General features: G+C 39.2%; 1 protein-coding gene across 1 annotated transcript in view; it reads left to right on the forward strand.

Annotated features, from left to right (window-relative positions):
- The window catches only part of aven (apoptosis, caspase activation inhibitor), a 77,100-nt gene that overhangs the window by 3,108 nt on the left and 53,077 nt on the right, over positions 1 to 20,915 (forward strand). The window contains 1 exon segment of the mRNA XM_042503063.1: positions 585 to 759. Coding sequence (XP_042358997.1) covers positions 585 to 759 — 175 coding nt within the window.

The following is a 20,915-nucleotide window of genomic DNA, read 5'->3' on the forward strand; positions in this document are numbered from 1 at the left end:
TCAAGAATATTGAGTTATTGACACATACTGACCCTGATTATTTTAATCAGGCTTAATAGTCATTCACAACAGTATCGACACAGCGATACCAGCACCTCTTCTGCTCTCTCTCGTTATTAACGTTTAGTACAGTCATTCTGCTGTCTTCTACTACTGAAGAAAAGAAAATGTTGCTGTCATGTTGTAGCCTCGTTATATTTGTTTTTTAATGTAAAATTTAATTTGCATGCCCTCAATGTCACTTTTAACCGTGGCATCGAAAATTGTATTGAATATGGATATTTTGCAGGTTATTGCACCAAAGGTGGGAGTTCCAGTATGTTGTGTTTGGTTCACTGATGCTTTTTGTAAGTTAGTTAAAATAGCTTAATGGAGTGAAGTGGAGTGAGGGTAAAAGACGCTGGAACGGGGAGATGCATTCAGTGACTTTTGTAACTTTGCAAAACTGACAATAATCCCACCTACTTCCTGCAGTGATTGGCGAGATGTAGGCATAAATGGCTTTTGAGAAGAGACTCTAAAAGCGTGCACCATTATTCCCCTCATATCTTATTATGTAACCCACTATGTTCTTATTTATTTAGGATCAAGATGAACGGGACAACTTTCAGGAGGAGGACGACAGGAGGGAGGTGTTCTCCAGGAGAAAACTGGAATCAAACTGGGATCGTTATGAGGCGTCGGAGAAGCAGAAACCCGAGGATGACGACACACCCACACAGAGAGGAACAGACTATCACGTCCTGCTGGAGTCAGCAGGTAAGATGTGACCACAAGCTTTAAGTTTTTTTTGTTTTGCCAACTTGTCCTGTAGATGTTGGTCAGGAGCTGGAGAGACGAGTCAGGCATCTGAGCTTCACTAAAACTTCAAATATTCTTATAATGCTTGTTTGGGCTTATATTTGTGAACTTAAAGGAATAACTTTCAATGCTTGAATTATAGAAGTAAACATAACGACTAAGTTTACATACACACTAACATGCCACTATTATTCCAAATTTGACAATAATCTGAATTCGGGTCATGTGAACGTGTTCCCCGCCTGGTTGTGGTCATCTCTGCGTTGTCGTGGATGTATTGTACACACACCACCTGACCAACAGTTTGCAAGGCTGTGCTACAGATGCCCAAAACAAAAGCCCACATATCTGTTCAAAAGAAGAAACATTATTATTTTAGTTTTGGATATGCATCAATAGAAAGGCCAGTGCACACCTTCAAAACTTATGTGGACAGGTGCGTAGGAGAAAAATCACTGACCGGTGAAAGAGACGTTGAATCTAAAAAAAGAATCTATTTTTGGATATGCACAAATATCATGCCGACCTGGTGGTTGAAAGAATGAAAGGAGGAGGCTGTGTTCACACGGTCCAACAAGTCCGCCACCGGTGGAAAACTTGGAACAAGTGGCCCCAACTGTTCCACTTTTCCTTATTTCGATGTGATAAACGACATGGTGGGGCACATCAGTCCGATGGCTAAATGTAAACGTGTGGACCTGCATCAGTGCTGCGACAGTGGCACGGTCACAGCATTTTTTTAAAAAGCTTAAGCGACAGATTCTCAGTCTATCTCCCGTAGTCTCAGTTGCTGCTCCTCTATCTCTCTTCAGTTTTGCACAAATAAATATTGGCACCTTTTCTTTTCTACAAATAATGATCAAACCAGTGGATTAAAGCGGGGCAGCAGTAGCTCAGGTCATGGGGCTTTGGAGCCGAAGGGTTGGCGGTTCAAATCCAAAGGAACAGTACGACGTTATTATGCTACTGTATTGACTTTTGTGTGTTAGCCTTTTTTGAATAACGACATGAAACATTCATTCTCTGTCAAATACTCCGCTTAGGATAATTATACTTTACTGAAGTTGTCTCTGGATCCTAATTAGTTAAAAGGAAATGTCTGTGTTGACTTTATGGACTTTAATTGCTCCGTATGGACACTGCTGTCGGATGGCTGCATAGAAAATCCTCTTGTTTGCTCATTTCAGAGCTCTGTGTTTCAGCTCCCGAGACTCTCAGTCTCATTCCTGTTTCTGTTGATATTTCTTCCCCCAGAGGAACACCAGCAGAAAATCGGTGCCGTCTTATTAGTGCAGAGCTTCAGATTTCTTCATATTAACGACCAATTCTCACAGCACGTCACATAAAGTGCAGTAATTTAGCAGTATTGCCATGTGTGTTGCCTTCTGGCATTGAGCTTCACTTTATTATTAACTGAAGTTTAAAAATGTAGAAATGTTTGGTTTTAATGTTGACTAGTGTGTGTTAGTTTATTTTATACATCAGCAGGATGTGATATGGGTATTTAGATGCCATTAGTCAAATTAGGGTAACACCAACATGTTGGCCTTTTGTTAATCAACAAACCTCAACCCGTCGTTTTGTGCCGTTTCTTACAACAATGGCATATAAATGAACTGGAAAGCATGTAAATGAGATTTTACCGCCTTTGAACTTTTTTCCATCCATTTATGTTGTGGTAAATTCAAAAGCCTGTTGTGGGTTTCATAAAGCTGCACTGTTAATATTTTAATATGAACAAAAGGTCAAATGACTTTGTGTAATGTGAAAGAGGTTTGTAATATTGACAAATGCAGAGAAATATCAGCCAACTCTGCAGTTCCCTCTGATGTTGTTGTTGCAAGAATATTTCCACACTGATATTTCTGTCGTTATCTGCCTGCCATTATTTGATAGTGACGCACAATTCTTAATTAAAGCGTATCCTAAAGATGATATTATGAAACAACATTTCCACGATTTATCGTTATGCCAGTGGCTGGCTGCAGTATAAGTCACAAACCCAAAAACTCAAAGTACAGGTGAAATAAATGATTATGTAATTTTGGGTAGTTCTTTTCACCCTGATGTTTGTTCAAGTGTTTGTTTTTAGGATAAGTTTGGTTTTAATGAGTTATTTGATGATATTAAAAGGGGATTTGATGACATCATTGACAGCTGTGTGTGCTAACCGCTGTGCTCGTGATCAATGGCGCTGCTCGCGACTTGATTTGACGGGTCTATGGGCGAGATTTCCACCGCAGTGGAGACCACTACTGCGCAGTCTCTGGCTCCAAATGATGTCATCAGAGCTATTTGAAAGAGGCTGTATTCAGGATATTTTGGCTTCATTTAAGCACGTGGAGACGTGTTGTCCACCTTTTTTATAGGTAAAACCCACACGAGCAGAGTGCTCGGCCTTGTTTCTAAACCGTCTCTGATCCCACTCGAGTGGCATTGCTTATCAGAATGCGGATGAGTAGTATCACGTGAGATGAATAAATAAATAAAAATATATATTGGTTTGGAGGTATTGCCAGAAATCAGCATGTTGGCCGATTCCATTATTTCATTTTAAGCCAATATCGGCTGATCCCAATGGCATGCTGATATTATCGTGCATCCCTAAGAAAAATAACTTACTTACCAAATAAAAAATATCAGTTAGCAGAAACTTGCGTAAGTTTTAATTATCAGCATTTAATGAAATCCCACATTTCTCATGCTATTATTTAAGCTTTGCTGATTGATGTTAAAAACTCTAAAATGTTAAATTCAACAAGCTATTAAATTCTAACTGACAAAATAATGTGTATTATTCAGCACAAAGTGTAAGTATAATGGTGTTTTATGGTATAAAATCCAGGAGCTGTTACTTACAGTCTGTGCAGGACTTGTTTTTGTTTTGTAGGAAGTTTTGTGGCCATTTTTAACTCCAGTTGAGTGCTTAGGCAGCTAACTGTTTTTATATGATTTTTGTTTTTTTTTCTCACGCCATTAGAGAGTTAGAGAGTGTTGCAGCGCCGTGTCTCTCTCCTCTTCTCTTGTAGCGTAAATGCCAAAGGTGCTCCTGTGAGTTGTTTGACTTGTATCTCTCGTCTCTGTGTTTTGCCCACATTGTCAGATTAGTCATGCCGTACAGCAAGAGGCTGCCGCTCTCTAGAGGATACTTAATTGTACGTGGGAGGCGATGCTTTCAAGAGTAGTTTTTATGGCCAATTAAGGTAGCCGTGAAATCAGGAATCTGCCACAGAAACCTCCCTTTTCCTCCGAAGCTATTATAGAATTCTTATCATTGTGGAGATTATTTTACCGTCACTTTTTGTATCCGAAGTGCTGAAGTGTCGGAGTATCTGGTTGCTGTGTTGGCATGACTGGGCAGAATTTAAAGGTGAGAAGTATGTGCAAATGTTGTGTATTTTAGGATAGAAATGGCCTGGAGCCACGCTTCTCTAATGCCTTTTTCCACTGTATGAACTTCTTACAAAATCCAAAATCTCAGAGCAGAGAGGTCTAGTGCTGGAGGCGTGAGATGTTAGTGAGATTATGTGTTAAATTTAAAACATTTCAATCAAATAGATACAATAAGCAGGATGTCATAAACTACAGGGATGTATCTTGTCATAAGAGGAGGTTTTATCTGATAATGTTGCCGTCTGTTGTTGTCAGAGCTGAGCACATAACCTAAACAACCTAAAACAAAACTGTATAAATATATATCTGCGTGGGTGGGAATTGTTTTGTTCTACCTGACATTAAAAGGCTGAGGGCATTCAAGTTTGTTATAGTGAGACAAAGATACTTTTAAAAGAAGATGTTTAGACCTTAAAACAATTAGTTGATTCATCAATTGGTCTATCGACAGCAAATCATTCAGCAACTATTGTGATTATCATATCAAATAAATCTTTACTTTTTTAATCGGAGATGGTAAGAATTTGCTGGTTTCAGCCCCTTAAATGTGAGGACTTGCAGGTTTTCTCTGTTTATACAGTTTCACATATCTTTGGTCTTGGACTTTTATTTAAAAAAGTAAAAGTGTCACCTCAAGCTTTGGAAACTATTAATCTGCAACAATTTTGATAATTATTTTTGGCAGAAATTGAATATAATATGACAGGTGTGTTTTCTTAAGTGTATAATCAGCTGAGAATAAGAATCGTTGTGTTTGCTTTACCTTAGAGTGAGCGTGGACAAACCAAACAGTCTACATGAGGCCATTTGCATTTTCGCATCAGCTACCATAGTTAGCAGCTCCTGATGGAACAAGCAGTGTATGAAAACATTATTATTTGTTTTAATTTTTTAAAAATCTGAAACTGCTTTATTCAGTGTTTTTATGGTTTTTATCTCCTAAGACCACTACGGACAATTCGGTTCCCAGTTAAAACCTCTTGAACAATGAACACTGAAGGAATTCTAACCAGCTGGAGTTTCAGCTGGTTGCAGTCTGCAGTCCTCACCACTAGATGCCACCAAATCCCCCTAAATATCACACACTGGACCTTTATTAATAACAACAGTATTGTCAATTGCAATAATCATGACATGAAATTTTACTATCGTCCCATGCCGCCTCTTGTAATTTAGAGATAAATGTAATGAAAAACACCTTTGTCAGATGGATCAGATTTGGAACAAAAACATCGTCACTTTACAGCACAGAGGGAAGTTGCTGTTAGCCAGGAAATCTGTTGTCCTTCCAGCACATATGGAGCTGACTCTTTTAGAGTTTCTGTTTGACAGTGGATGTAGGACTGAATGAAGAATACAAATCACTATCATTATCCTCTCTCTGTCCAGGAAACCGTAAATTCAACTGTCACCACCTTTGAAACAAAGCTGATTAAGATTATTTTTTGGGGCATTTTCCTTTTCAGCCACATGGGGCACACACTCTACCAGGTGAGCTAGAGGTCGCCCCACAACTCTGATCTTTCTGTTATTAAAATTTGAAAACAACAGGGAAGATAAAATCACAATAGAGTGTGTTCTTGTCAGTCCTCTGTGACAGAGAAAACACCATCAAGAGTGCCAGTGCCAGGTGTAACAGATGGAGAGAGGCAGTGGTTGCCTTAATAAAATGGCTCAGTGGGAAGCCAGGCTATTGAGGCTTTAAATACCAATTATAGTAATTTATGAATGGCACTTAGTCAGGGGAAGTCTAATGTGTTAAAAAAACAACACTATGAGCCTGAGTGTATGTGACTGCAAAATAAAATGAAGGAACAACTAAACAAAGCTCATCTAAAATCATGATTTATTGGTCACCACTTTTATTTCAAGGAATAAATAAATTGTGAGTCTAATACAATCAGAAATGGTAACATAGGAACCGTTACTTTAAAGTCTATTATTGTACGTTTAAACGGCATTTAAAACATTTTCAAGAAGTCTTAAAAATACTCAGATAAAATGGAAATTTGGACATCCTTAAGATAAATATCATGCACTGATGAAGATCATGTGATATGACTGAAAGCACCAGAACAGCTACTTAAAATAGCAGTGTGTAACATTCAGAGGGATTAGTGACATCAAGTGGTGAGGATTGCAGATTACAACCAGCTGAAATTTCTCCTGGTTACGTCTTCAGTGTTCATTGTTCAGGAGTTTTTTGGGGGAGCTGACAGACCAGGTGATTAAAACCAGTGAAAACACTGAATAAAGAAGTTTCATGTTACAAAATGTATTTTTTTCTGCACTCTTATTGTGGAGGAGCTAACTACAGTTGCTGATGCGTAAACGTTAGTGGCCCTGTCCTGAGCCAGTTTTCAGCTTGTCCACTCTGAGCTACTGTAGAAACATGGCGGTGCAAAGTGGCGACCTCCGTAGACAAGGACCCGCTCCGTTTGTAGATGTGAACGGCTCACTCTGAGGTAATGAAAACATGATTCTTTTTGTCAAATGATCATACACAAAAAAGACATACTTATTGTATTCAATTTTTGCCAATATCTCCCCCTAAATCCTACACACTGGACCTTTAATGGAAGTTAGGGTGGAATTGTTTTGGCAGGATTTGAAATAATAATAATGCTAAATTGTGAAATGTACATGAATGGGACATATTCAAGATTTTAACAGTTAAAACCTTTTGATAATTTTATCTATAGATAGTTGAATTCAAGCTTATATATATATATGTGCATGTATTCATGTTTTTTAGACTCTGCAGTATTAATAATGATATATAAAGTACAATCAAGAAATAAATTCTGACGTGTAAAAAGTAATTCAAATTAATATAATTGAAGTTAATATTGGCAAGTCATCAGTACTGGCAGATATTGATTTTAAAATGAAACATTTACCCTAAGTTGAGTTTTTGTTATTTTTTTGCACAATAAATAAGTATTTCTTACACTGAAAAACATCATATCTTATGTCTCCATCTGCCATCAGGATAAAAGTATACATAATATGATAATTCTTCTGCAGAAGAGACTTGATGATCATAAAAAAAATAGGAGGGCATAAAAAATATCCATATTAGGATGGAAAAAGTAGATATATATCAATATTAGTATCAGTTATAGACCAAATTAATTGCTATATAACTGCATATTAGATATTGGCAAAAAATCCAATATTGTGCCTCTGCAATTAAAATTTGCTTCACCTTTACCAGCTGCAAAAATGAAAGTGATGTTTACACATTAATCTATCAACAATCACTATCCACTAACATAAAATGTATAATTGTTAAATTGGACATTCTGCATAATGAGTATTTTTGCTTTTGGAATTTTGAGTATATTCTGATGCTAATACTTTAAATGCAAACTTTGACAGAGTATTTCTCTTTTTGGGGTGTTTTTGCTCTTCATGAAGAGAACAGCTAATGATAGGCGGTGGGAGAGAGAGAGGGATGATATGAAGCCAAGGGCTGGAGTTCAGAATCAAACCTGGGCCACTTCAAAGTCCTCAGTCTATATGGGGCGCATCCTGCACCAGGTGAGCTTGAAACAGAGCATTTCTACACTGTAGTATTGCTAGTTTTATGTCAGTAAAAGAACTGAGTGCTTTTTCCCTGGCTGTAATAGTGCTGCAGTCCATACATCCCACTTCTTTCATTCTTACATTTTGTCCAAGATGTTCTAGTGCAGAACCTGTCACTGCTGTTTATATAATCTCCTTTATATAACCTCACTTTGCTTATATTTCAATTTGACTTTTTGTTCTGTTTCCAAATGCATTTGTTGCCACAGTGACTCCCACAGATGGCATTTAAGTTTTTTTTAAATTTTTAAATCTGTATTAATTAATTGATTCGTACAATACAAAGTACCAAACTGAAAATCTGAGCACGGTGTCTATAAAGGCCTTTACCTTTTCAGTCAGTTTGCCTTGAGGATCTATTTAGAAATCTGTAATTGAGTCATCGGGACGTACAGTGGCTGAGTCTCTGTTTGCAAAGTCTCCATTGAAAGCTCTACTGTACTCAGTGTGATTAGGAGAAATGGAGCCTGACAGGGAAATTATGTAAACAGACTGTTTGATTTGAAGTGAAGGTCCTGATGATTTCTGTTGTTTCGTAGCCATCGTGGATGGCTATTATGTGGCCCCACGGCTTGTCCAAACATCCCGAGTGCTTTTAGCATTCATGTGTTTTGATTGATTCTGATACACCTTCTATTATTACACCAAATGATGAGATTCACAGTGTCAGGAGGCAGCAGACCTGCGTCATGGCATCCGGACCGAGGTTACTTTTCAAGGATGAAACATCGGCGCTTTTGCAAGAAATAATTCAGCATCAGGTGGTTTTCAGAAGCTGTTTATGTGCAGACAGCTCTTTGTCAGAGAGGACTTTTGGTGAAAGATGTGTGTATTGATTGAATTAAAACCATCAAGCTGCCTTAAGGAATGAATCACCGTCACTTGTTTTGTAACCTGAAGGTGATTTTATTTTGTCAGGTCTCGTCTTCTGGCATTGTTGGGGGTTGATTGTGCTGTTGCTAGGGGTAATGCACACGTGGTGCCTTGTGTGTGTGTGTGTGTCTGTGTGTGTTTGTGTGTGTGTCCATGTGCCTGTGTGACTACGGGGAATTGCTGGGCAGTTATTTACATCCTAACACGGTCATCTATCTGTACACATTAACACAGGGATCAATCCTGCTCCCCCGCAGCCGTAGTTTACCAAGGCTGCTAATGGGCGCCTATCAAGGCTCAATCATAATGAGACTAAAGGAAATCGCATTAAAGCTTCAGTGATTCAACTAACTAGATTGACAAACACAAGGACGTTTTCCTAACCGAGATGAATAGTCCCAATCATGCCATTAATTTATATGTTCCGGTGTCGTTATGGATACTTGATTAGCCTTCGAGACTGGAGGAGACTGGCGTCAAAGCAGAGGAATGAGGCTGCTCGTGTACCGTCTGCTCGGCAAAAACAAATAGGAAACAAAGCATTACAGGTGGTTCGTTTCCCTGCTAATGCTGATTATGATGAGGCCAGCGGAGGACGGCGTGAGGCCAAATGAAGCAGCAGGTGGATCATAGACACTTGACTGAGATCCTCCCACAGCAACAATGGTCTACCCGCTGTCATCTTTTAATACCTTTTCCAGTGTCACTACATCAATATATGAGGGTTCATTTCATGGCCAATTAATTTCAGTCAACTGCAGTCAACTTCTCAATGAATTTGTCGTAGTTATTGTCAGGAAATAGTAGAAAAACAAACAAACAAACAAACAAAAAACACCCAATACAATCTCCAAGAGGTGTCAGTCATGTCTTCAGATTATGTGTTCTGACTGCACAATCCAACATATCAAATGTACAATCATAAGACAAAAGAGAAATGCAGCAAAATGACTTATAGCAGTCCGTCAAGTATCCAAATGAGTGCTGCAACTAACAATTATTTTCTCAATTAAATATTATTGTTGTTCTATGTAATTCCAGAAAATAGTCACAGATCCCGCCTCATAGCATCCCAACGCTGAAGCTGATGTCTTCAAATTCAAATTCATCCAAATCCAATTATATCCAGTTTACTATGGAATTGCAACTATAATTTAATTATTCAATCGAATTAAAAAAGGAACCTCCATCCATTTGACAATGAATTAATCATTTAAGTAATTTTTAATGCATCATTTGATCTGATGGTTCCAGCTTTTCCAATTTGAGAATTTGCTGCTTTTCATTGTTTTACATTTTTATTTAAATATTTCAAATATATGTTTATATGTATTTTGTTTTTTTCAACAGCTGTTGCACAGACAAGAATCAGTCAATTTAATTTCAGTGCATAGAGTACAAATAATATGAAATGGGTCATTTCCTATTAGAGCTGCAACAATTAGTCATTAAGTCGTCAACTATTGATTTTCTGGTTTCTTTACTCCTCAGTGACATTAAACAGAATGTCTTTGGGTTTTGGACAAAATGAGACATTTGAGGACATTATCTTGGGTTTTGGGAATCTCTGAGCAATATTTTTCACAATTTTCTGACATTTTATTGATCAAATTCAACATTTATTTATTCCTTTTTTACCATTTTTTTTAGACCAAACTAGGGCTTTTGAAAAGACTTTTAGAGATTTTCACAATTTTATAGACCTACAAACAAATTGATTAATCAAAAAATTAATCAACAGAATAATTGACAATTAAAATAATCTTTATTTGCAGCTAATCTCCACCATCTAGGATAGTAATGGACATTTTTCACTGTTTTCCAGTGTTTCACAGATCAGTCAGTTAGTTGTGAAAATAATCTGCCAATCAATCAATCATGAAAACAATCACCGCTTGCAGAAAAGCAGCAAATTTGAAACATTTCACAAGCTCGAGCAAGTTAATTTTCAGCATTTTGTTTTTGAAAAATGACTATATAAATAGTTAATTTTTGAAATAGTTTTTGGGTGATCAACTAATTGCTGGTTGTGTCAGCATCCAAACTTGTTTGGATGAAGCTCGTAGTGTTTACAGCTCTAAGAATATAGTGGTACAAGTGTTTGGATGCCAGTCATGTGACTTGGCATCCCCATGGTTATTAATGATACCTTAAATCAAATCATCCGACTACTCATACCTCCCACTTTTTCGGGGAAAAAGTTAAACACAGAACACCCCTGCACACTGATATCCAACCCTATTAAAGCATATTAACAATTCAGGATGAATTTAACAACATTTGTGGGCGTCAAAAGTGACACGCTGCACAAAATGTACGGCAGAGCTCCGACTCTGAACTATAACAGCTCTGGTGACAACTGATGAAGCCCAGCACTTGTTCCACGATTCACTAATATAATAACCAAGGCTACATTTACTATTTAAGTATTAAAATTTAACAGTGTTAGAATTTATAATGTGATTTTGCTGAATGGTAAGTTGACAGCTGCTCCTGTGCACTGTTTAATTTCCTGCCATAGTAGCCACATCAAACAGAATACTTACTCACCCTGTATGACTCTGACAAAACACGATCCTGCAGCGTTGAACAGGCGTTCAGCCAGCTCTTTGATACGCTGTTTTTGCTTTTACTCCTTCAGTCTGGCAGAGTTGTATCAGTTTCTTCTCCCTGTCTTTCTCAGCTCTGCTCGTCTTCTCTCTGTTTCACAGCGTTGGCTTCACACCTTCGCTTGCTGGCTCGCTCTTCCCCTCCCCTGCTCCCTCTCGCTGACTTTTTTTCCTCTGCGCTCCTCTCTCCAACGAGGTGAAAAACACACTTGCCAAATACAGGTAGGTCATCACACCGTCTCTCATCCTCATCAGTTGCTAAGTACGAGGTGCTTTGATGCGAACAAGTTTTTCAGCATCCTTGTTTTTTGCAGTGCTATATGGCTCCTGAACGGTCCCGTTTCTTTCCGATACAAGATGGTAAAAAGCAACAGCTGTTCAGCGTCAATGTCCATTTGACAGAGCAGCTTAGGCGCCTCGTTGGAGCTTTTTCACAGAAGGGCGAATTACTGGAAACAGCTCCTGGTCCTCAGCAGTGATAATCAAGTGTTGATCAGCAAAGCTTTTTCTTCCTCACCAAAGATAAACTCAACATCTTCTGGGAAATCGATGAAAGCAGCAAAAGTTGCAGTTTCTTGTTCTTTCTGCAAAAATTTTGAGCATCTCCACTGGCAAGGAAAGCGGACTTCTTCAATCCTCAAGGCTGCACAGATTGAATGACTTTTTGTTTCCTAGCACGTCTGAGAAAGCTGCTCGTCTTGTTGAACTAACGTCCTCACCAACGTGCAGATTCAACCGTGAGCCACTATTAGGAGAAATTCCCACATGGCCGGAAACCTCATCCTGTATCTGAGCACTGAGCAACATGTAAGAGGAGGGAGGAAGAGGTGAGGAGGTGGAGGAGTAGGATGAAGCAGAAGGGGGGAGGAGCCAGAGGAGGAGTCGATGTGGGTGTCAGGGCCGACTGTTTGCCTTTGCATCTGCAGTGCTTACAGCTGTACGTCTTCATCAGAGGGGACATGCATTCACACACAACTGCTGTCCTACTTCATGGTGACTGTTAATCCCCAACGTGTGTGTGTCCCCTTTAAAAGCAGAGTGAGTGTAGAAGCAGTCCAGTCAGTGGAGATTTGCAGAGTTTTTAAAAAGCTCTCAGTTTACCAGGTAATCTCAGCTGCCTCTGCTGACCTCATAACGAGTGCGTTTCACTGCGAGCTCTCTGTTTCTGTTGGTATGACCTTCACTGTGCAGATAAGCTTCTTGCAGATGATGCAACAATAGAGGAAGCAAACAAATTAGTTTTTTTTTCTTAGTAAGTAGCTGCACTGAAGTGAGAAATTAATTTTCTCAGTGGCTGAAATGTAAATGTAGTGGGAAGCAGAGAGGAAGAGATGATATCTGTAGTGTAGACAGGCCGATTCAAAAATTCTAAAACAATATATTGATCGATAGAAATTTAGTAAAACATAAATCCATCTTCGCCATGACAAGGGTTTCCCACGGTCATGCAAAACCTGCAGAAGTCATGTAATTTCACAATCACATTTTCCAGGCCTGGAAAAGTCATGGAACTAGTAAAAATCACTGAAAGTTTTGGAAGAATCATGAAAATGTGTGGTATGTATTGAATTAAATTATATTAATGTAACATAACAGTGATATATAAAAAAATGTGGACCTGGATCTGCCTGTGGTGATGACAAGTGACTTATTGGAGATGTGCAAGTCAAGTAATTGACAACCACTTCCACGTGTTCTTTTTTCTCCTCTGCCTGACCTTCAGTGGTAGAGCGGGCTTGTTTTGGTTCCTCCTTGTCATTAGATTCTTCTGCTCTTTCTGGGTTTTGTTCATGTTGTGTTGTGGGTCAACTGGACTATTGACAAGCTTTTTTTCTCTTCTCGAGGCTGCAAGGCCTCTTATAAGACCCTCTGGATTAAGCATCGCCGTTCATTTTTTGAGCCACTTAGATGCCATTAAAGTTTACATCTCGCGCTGTCGCAAGCACGAGACTCTCAGTAATGAGTAGATGCATGCCGACTTCTGCACGGTGATTCGGTTGGCTGGTGTAGTTCGGTAATAAAATTCCTAAATATCTCAAACACTCTGCAACTATCACCAAAACAATCACGATCACGGTTACTCAACTTACTTTACTTGGGGACCACTTTTGCAAAACGACAGGAGGCCAGGGACCAGTTGCAGCAGCCCTATACATTTTTCTAGGATTTTAGGACATTTCTCAGATTTTAGGACGTTTCTATGATTTTAGGACATCATAAAAGACAAACTGGAGACATAATGCCTCCGGCCTTGGCTCTCACCCGCTCGGAGGCATAAAAATTAAAACCTCTCAGTATCCAGCTTCTTAGATGTGAACATTTCCTGGTTTTTGACAGTAAACTAAATATCTTTGGGTTATGGACAAACAATAGTAACCCTTGGGATTTGGGAAACACTGATCAGCAGTTTTCACCATTTTGAGCATTTTCTAGACCAGACAACCAACGGTTATTTGAGAAAATAATCTACAGATAAATTGACAATGGAAATAATTGTTAGTTGCAGCCCTGCTTCCAATACTTAAGTTCTTACTTACTTTAGTTTTTAACAGCCTCTCATGGCATTGTCAACTGGAATGAAACACGCTGAGGGAATGTCTTCAAATTTCCCTCAAATGTTCGAGTGGACACAAGGATGAAGCGATTAGAATTTGGTGAGGTAAAGGTCAAGGTCACCTCAGGTGACCTCATAAAACATATTTTGTCCATAAATAAAGAATTCATACACTTAAATGTAACATTGTTCAATGTAAAACAGGGATTTCCAATCGCTCTATGTCATAACTCAAAAACAGAAGGGGAGTATTTGGTTAGATACTGAATTGGTGACACTAATCTGAGTCTGTGCTGATTGTTCAAATCTTCTGTGTGTGGGGTAGAAAATGTGTGTGAAGCATTTTTGTTTTCACAGACATGGATGTAAACTGCAAGCGCAACTTGACTGGTACGCAGAGACATACAACCTCCTGGCAGTATATCTACTTTTAAACTATTTTAAGTATCTTTATATCCTGGGACATAGCAGTAGAAACAGCGCTCTTGGTTTTTTTTCTCCGTAAATGATTTAATTTTGTGCATAAAAAACAGTCTTTTCATCGCAGCGAAGGTGTTAGCTTTGAAAAATGGCGCTACTATATGTAATTATTATAATGGATGGTTTGGTGACTGTTGCTCATCATCTTCCTCCCCGATCAGCCTTCAGGAGTTGAAGAGCCACCGTTTTATCTGGCTCCTTCAGAAATCATATCTTGCCTGAGCTTCCTGAAACCACCACAGCTGTTTTTTCCTCCCTTTCTGTGATTGAACAGGTTGAGTAGAGCGGCGTGCATTTCTTTGAAGTGGTTCTCATTTGAATACATCATGTATGTTTCAGTGCACCACAAAGCTGCGGGCGAGCTATTGATTATCAGGAAATTCAATATAAAAGGAAGTGAGGCATGTCTAATGTATCCCAGAGGGAGTTCGTGTAATGAGGCGCACATACTGTATATACGGTGTCTGCTTGATTTTGGTAGATTGGGCGCAACACAGGCCTCCACCCACGCAGTTGACCCCTGTGACACCCACACCGCTGTTAACCACCACTATTATTCTGAATATTAAATGATTGATGGCAGAACAATACAGGAGAGAGCAATTATGAGCTGAATCAATTAACGTAGCTTGAGGAACAAATACTCAGTGTTTTACAAGACTATGGATTTATTTTGCAATTAAAAATGTAATTTGCATTCTATGAATTGATTAGGATAAATAACGTTTTTCGAAAGAGAGAAAGGAAGGAAGCTCTATGTTCTTTTCTATTCCGTCCATACGTACGTACATCTGTCAGGCACGTTCTTGTGAACGCAGTAGCTCAACAATGCCTTGAGGAAATTCCTTCAAATTTGACACAAACATGCACTTGGAGTCAGCTATGAGCTGGTTAGAATTTGGTGCTAAAGTACAAGGTCACTGTGACTTTGCATCCCTGTTATTATCGTGAATGTAGTAACTAAAGATTGCCTTAAGGAGTTTCCTTAAAATTAGCACAAACGTCCACTTGGACTCGAACGAACTGATTAGAATCTGGTGGTTGAAGGTCAAAGGTCATAAAACTTGTTTTTGGCCATAACTCAAGAACCTTACATGCCTGCCCTGAAACTGTGCGGGTGGTATAGATCTTCTGTGCTGAGGGGATGAAGATGTGTTTGAGTCGTCCGTGTTTTCACAGACATAGATGTTAAGTGTAAGTGCAACTTGAATGGTGACATACAGCCTTAACATTACTAAAGGGTCGAACTTAGTAGATCTCTCTCTACCTCCTTGTTGTGGAGTTTTTTGTTAAAATGACACAATGAGATTTTGGGATGGGTCTTGGTTCTGGGGGCTTAGAATGGGGGCAATGGGAAGAACGGCCCGCCTGATCTGAACCCAAATGGTGTTATGTTATTGTTTCTTTGTGCTAATGCTCAGAAAATAATCCTTTATTGATCCCCAGACTTAAAAGTTTGTTGTTGTTTCTGTTTGTTGTTACAGCAGTACAAGGCCAGCAATACAGATAAATAGAGAAGTAAAAGAAAAAAAAAAAATAGCTCGACTGAGCGGATGATACATGTGCTTGTCTGTATTATTATAGAGACGTAATAGATACAGAGAGCAGTGGCTAGAAGGTCATCTGTGTCTGCTCTGGTAGCAGCCTGAGATCATAAAGCACCTGTATAGCACACTGCAAGTCACACTCACTCATTGATACACTGGTGACACTATAGTACAAGGTGTCACCTACAACTCAGTTTTTTAAACATTCACACACTTGCACAGTGATGGAACAGCCATCAGGAGCAAATGGGGGTTCAGTATTTTGCCCAAGGATACATGTGAGTTGGGGATCGAACCGCCAACCTTCTGTTTAGAGGACGGCCTGCTCTACCTCTGAGCCACAGCCGCCCATGGTAGAATGACGGCTTTTTGACGTAGTTTTTTTCCAGGGATCCCAAATGAGCATACGTGTATTAGGAAGCAAGACGGACTGTAGATTCTGTGGTGATTGAAGCAAAAACTGCATTGTGGGATGAGTTTGGGGAGTTTGCGGTGCAGGATGTCCAATTGGCCCAAAAGAAGGTTACAAACACTCAGATATCTCTGGTTGTCTAGACAAGAAGTGCTGATCTTGATTGACATTGTGGTCATTCGGGGGAAGAAACACTTTGAGTAACTCCTAACGCTGAATGGTATTCTCTGTGGAGGAGGATGCAGAATTAAAAGAAGAAGCCTTTCCAATGATCTCCCTCTCTCCTGTACCAGGTGGTCAAGATGTGCTGAAGACTTTCAGTATTTTTTAACTGTAGTCAGCATCAATGTAGTATTACTATTTTTGAATGGTCCAGTACATGTGCATTTATTGACGAGCTGAAGGGTTGGAAACCAGCAAATACGACGTCACACGCCAAAGAACCATAACGACAGCAATATACCCTGTAATATTACAGGGTTTTACACAAATGTGAACCATGTAGATACTCTAGTTTATTTGCCTCCTCTGTCAACATCCTTTTCTGTCTCTTCATCTCTGTCATGATGTCTGTACTGAGAAAAACTGAGCTAGATTCTCTCTCTTTTTTGTGAAAAGCTTTATTATTAACAGCCGACAAAAAAACAAAGTACCAAACAGCAAAGCTAGCTCTTTATAGCTAACAAGTGGTGTGTGACATAGTGCCGTAAAGTGTTTACACACTTCTCCTGGGGGATCCTACCCGCTCACCAAAGTTATGTACTGGAAGAACAGGACTTTGGGGTGTGGAGAGGGAGTGAAAGAGTCCAGGGTTTCCCAAACATTCATTTATTTGTGGCGCCCCGCCATAATTTCATCATCTAGGGCCTCATTGAGATTTTTTAGTTTTGGAGCTGAGTCTCTCTTTTCATTCAAACACAGTACTTTTCATTTATTCATATAGTTTTAGCGTTGTCTATTGTTTTTCCATCCTACTTTAGATGAAACGGGCTGCATTCCCATGGAAACAGCGTGCACAGCACTCTAGCGCTGCGTCTAACCACACAGCAGCAGAGGAGAGAGAGCAGCTGCTGCTCTGATACATCGATGTACTCTGATCAGCTCTGATTGATCCGACCACAAACTGAACAAAAAGAAGTGTGATAATCCAACAGGTAGTCTCTCAATTATCCACCCAGCGTCTCAAACTCAACAAACTGCTGCTGATGAGAAAAAAAAAAAGTCACGGAAAGTTTGGTTTGTGCTGTGGCACACACAAAAAAATAAATACATTCTGAGAATTTGCTGGAAAACTCAGCTGTAACATCAAAATGATTTTGAAAGCTGTTACTTTAAGGTGAAAATGTTGCATAATGTTGCTTTAAACGTCGTGACCAGATGTATCAGTTAACCCATGGCTATTGATTTTTGTCTACAGATGATAATTGTGGCAGTGCTACATTGTCAAATAACCTTTAATTCCCCAGAGCTCAGCCAATTATATAAAAAGACTGCAGTTTAGAAACAAAAACCAAATTAGTCATTTAATGGTGTGATTCTCTGCCTCAAATAAAGATAATTGCTGTGCGTGCTTCACACCTCCCACACTGTGTTGCTTGTCTCGTGGTAAATAACAATAGTGCAGATAATATTGGCACATAAAGCTTTCCACCAGATGCATCCTCGTCCCGCCTCAACATTTTTGCATTTAATGTCAACTCGGGCTGCTCATTAGCTGTGACCAACCAAACGTAACATTTGTCATAAGTCAAACGGTCTTTACTCAAACAAACACAAAACAGTGTGCGCCAGATTCTCTCTCAACAGGCGCTGCTGCCATTAGCAAACCAGGATGACCCTTGATTCAAGCAGCATTTGAATGAGTTATAACTACTTTAGACCTCTGAAGTAATACTCCTTCCAGCATACATAATAAGGGATTATTAGCATTCGATATACAGATTGGTTCCCGTAGTGGTGCCTTCTTGAACTGGTCCCATTACTCACGTTGGAGAGCATCTCTCATTCCTCCAAGGTCCCTAAGAGGCTGCCTTTGAATATGAATGTGACCTTAGTGTGCAGTTGGTGGGAATAAAGATAAACGAGAGTCATTTAAAGCTCCAGTTGAAACACAAGCAGTGCTGACTGCAGGGCATTTTTGCCTCACAGCATCTTGGCAGAATGGTCGTGAGGAAAAAGGTCCTCTAATGGAAAGTGGTCGCCGTTCAATATTGTTAATCTCCTCTAGTTTTTTTTTTTTTCCAGTTTGTTGTTTACCCAAGGATGGAAAGAGTACTGCAATATTATACCCAAGCAAAAGTACTTCTGCTTTAAAGAAAGTTTATTTGAATTCACTATAGACATTATAGATGACAAATAGCATGATGCTAAGGAAAGTACAAGAACCTTAACGTTTGTAAACTCAACTCAAGATTGTGAAAATATTTCGCCCTTGAAAAATCAGTAAACATATCTACAAAAAAAAGGAATGCTTATTCATTTGAAATTAAAAATACATTTACTAAGGTAAAAATGAAAATCAGGTCAGTTAATATCTCCTACAACAATATTGCAATACATTTTTTAAATGGGGTAACAGTGTCATACATGGTGATATATGGAACCTTATTAAAGAAGACCTTTAAATTCCCTCAAGGCGTTCTTGAGATACCGAAAAATATAATGCTATGGCTACTGCGGATGTGAAGTACGGGGAACAAAAACAACTTTGTTACCAAGAAGAGAGTTATGATTCGTTACATCCACCACTGCATTCACAAAATAAGAATCTTACAATACAAAGATCAAATATGAGCAAAGAGGTCATGGAGAATATATAGTCTGAGATGGACACGTTGGATAACTGCCTCTTACTTGCCCTTTTTTTGACCCAAACCTTTTGACCCTTCTGTGCGTCTCTGTGCACCCAGTTTGGCTGTGTAAACGTGTCAATAGTCCATGAATACACTGATGCATGTAGTGATCGCATGAATCAAAATGAAACAGTTCCTCACATCAGTGTTGAAAACCTTTAAGCCAATCGATCAGTGTCTTCTTCTTCTGGTGATCAGATGGTATCTGTTTGTGAGATATGTCAATATCATGCAGGTGCAGCGTGTGTGTTTCTGGTTCTCTATAATATGAAGCTGTGCCTCCCTGTGGATGTATTGACTAAAGTTTTTGATTTTCCAGGATGCAACCTCTATGCATGTGTAATTGAGAGTTGTTTCTTTTTGTAACCGTAATTTTCTATGGTTACAGGGATCAGAGGAGCTGTCTTTGTTAAGAGTCGTTCCTCTTGTGTTATCCACTGCAGTCCTTTGTCCGATTTTAGATCAGATTTAACTTTGTCATTGCATGTGTGAGAACTCAGACACCAAAATGCGTATTTTTAACGTGACCTTTTTGCTCAGCCCACACACACACACACACACACACACACACACAGACTTGCAGGCAGACTGCAAAGTCATCTACCTCTTACACTCATTTGATGGCCAGAGCGGCACTTTCCTGGATGACAATGTGTTGCAGTTTTGCAAAACCTAAGCCAAGTTCAGCTTTTGCCCAAGCCCTAACAGAGACACTTTCAACAGAGTTTCCCCACTATGTTATCTGAACACTTTCATTCAGCTGCATGGAACTGCAATCAGTAACAGCCCAGAGTTTTGGTCTGGCTGGTTTATTTATGGAGGCTGGTACTGAAAAAATCCATGAATCTATCAACAGAAAATTATAACAACAACTTCTATTGATCAATAAATTATTTCAAGTCATTTAAAACAAGCAAATATTTGAAATATTTATAGGTTTGAGCCTCAGAAATATTAGGATTTTCTGATTACAGCATTGTTAAGTAAACATTGTTCAGGGCTCCCACGGTCATGGAAAACCGGAAAATCATGGAATTTTGTTGTTTCCTGAAATTGTTACAGAATCTTTCATGAATAATCTTCCAAGTAATGTAACGTAATGTCAAAATAATTTTTTTAGCTGACGACGTGACGTAGCTCTAATATGGGTCAATGCATGACAACGTTTTTACCATTTCGCATTTTTCTTCCTTTTTCTCCTCACGTTCCGTCTCTCCCTTCATGTATGCCTGCTAGCTGAAATCCTGTTCGAATGAAGTTTGAAACCTTTAAGTTTGAAAAACACTGGGCAAGTGAAAAAATATTATGGGTCCTTGAAAAGTCATGGAAAAGTTATGAAATCTTGAACATGTGTAGGAATCCTGATTGTTTGTCTGCCTATGGTAATTTGGACTGTTGCTCAGACTAACGCAGCAATTGAAAGACGTCACTATGAGTTCTGGGAAATTGCAGTACACCAGGGGACTGAGGGCATGGGCTCATTCACTACAAAGCAGCCAGTGAAAAAACTCTTCCACATTGTCTTTGTGTAGCCACAAGCACAATGAATGATCCTACAAACGGTATCTGTCTTGTAAGTGTGTCTGTACAGAGTGCAGGTGGCGGTGTGTGTTTTGTGTCTTTGAGACGGCAGCATCTCGACTCAGTGAGACTCAGACAGTTATGAGTGTCTCCTGATGAATTTACTACAAGAACAGAGGAACTCGGGATTTCTGCAGTGAATAGATCAAACCGGGGTGGCTGCTTTGGATATCTTGTTATGATTTTAGTGCTGCGGTGTCTGTCACAGTTCATCCGCTCTTCAAA

This window comes from Plectropomus leopardus, chromosome 16 (genome assembly GCF_008729295.1).
Source record: "Plectropomus leopardus isolate mb chromosome 16, YSFRI_Pleo_2.0, whole genome shotgun sequence".
NCBI classification, from domain to species: domain Eukaryota; kingdom Metazoa; phylum Chordata; class Actinopteri; order Perciformes; family Serranidae; genus Plectropomus; species Plectropomus leopardus.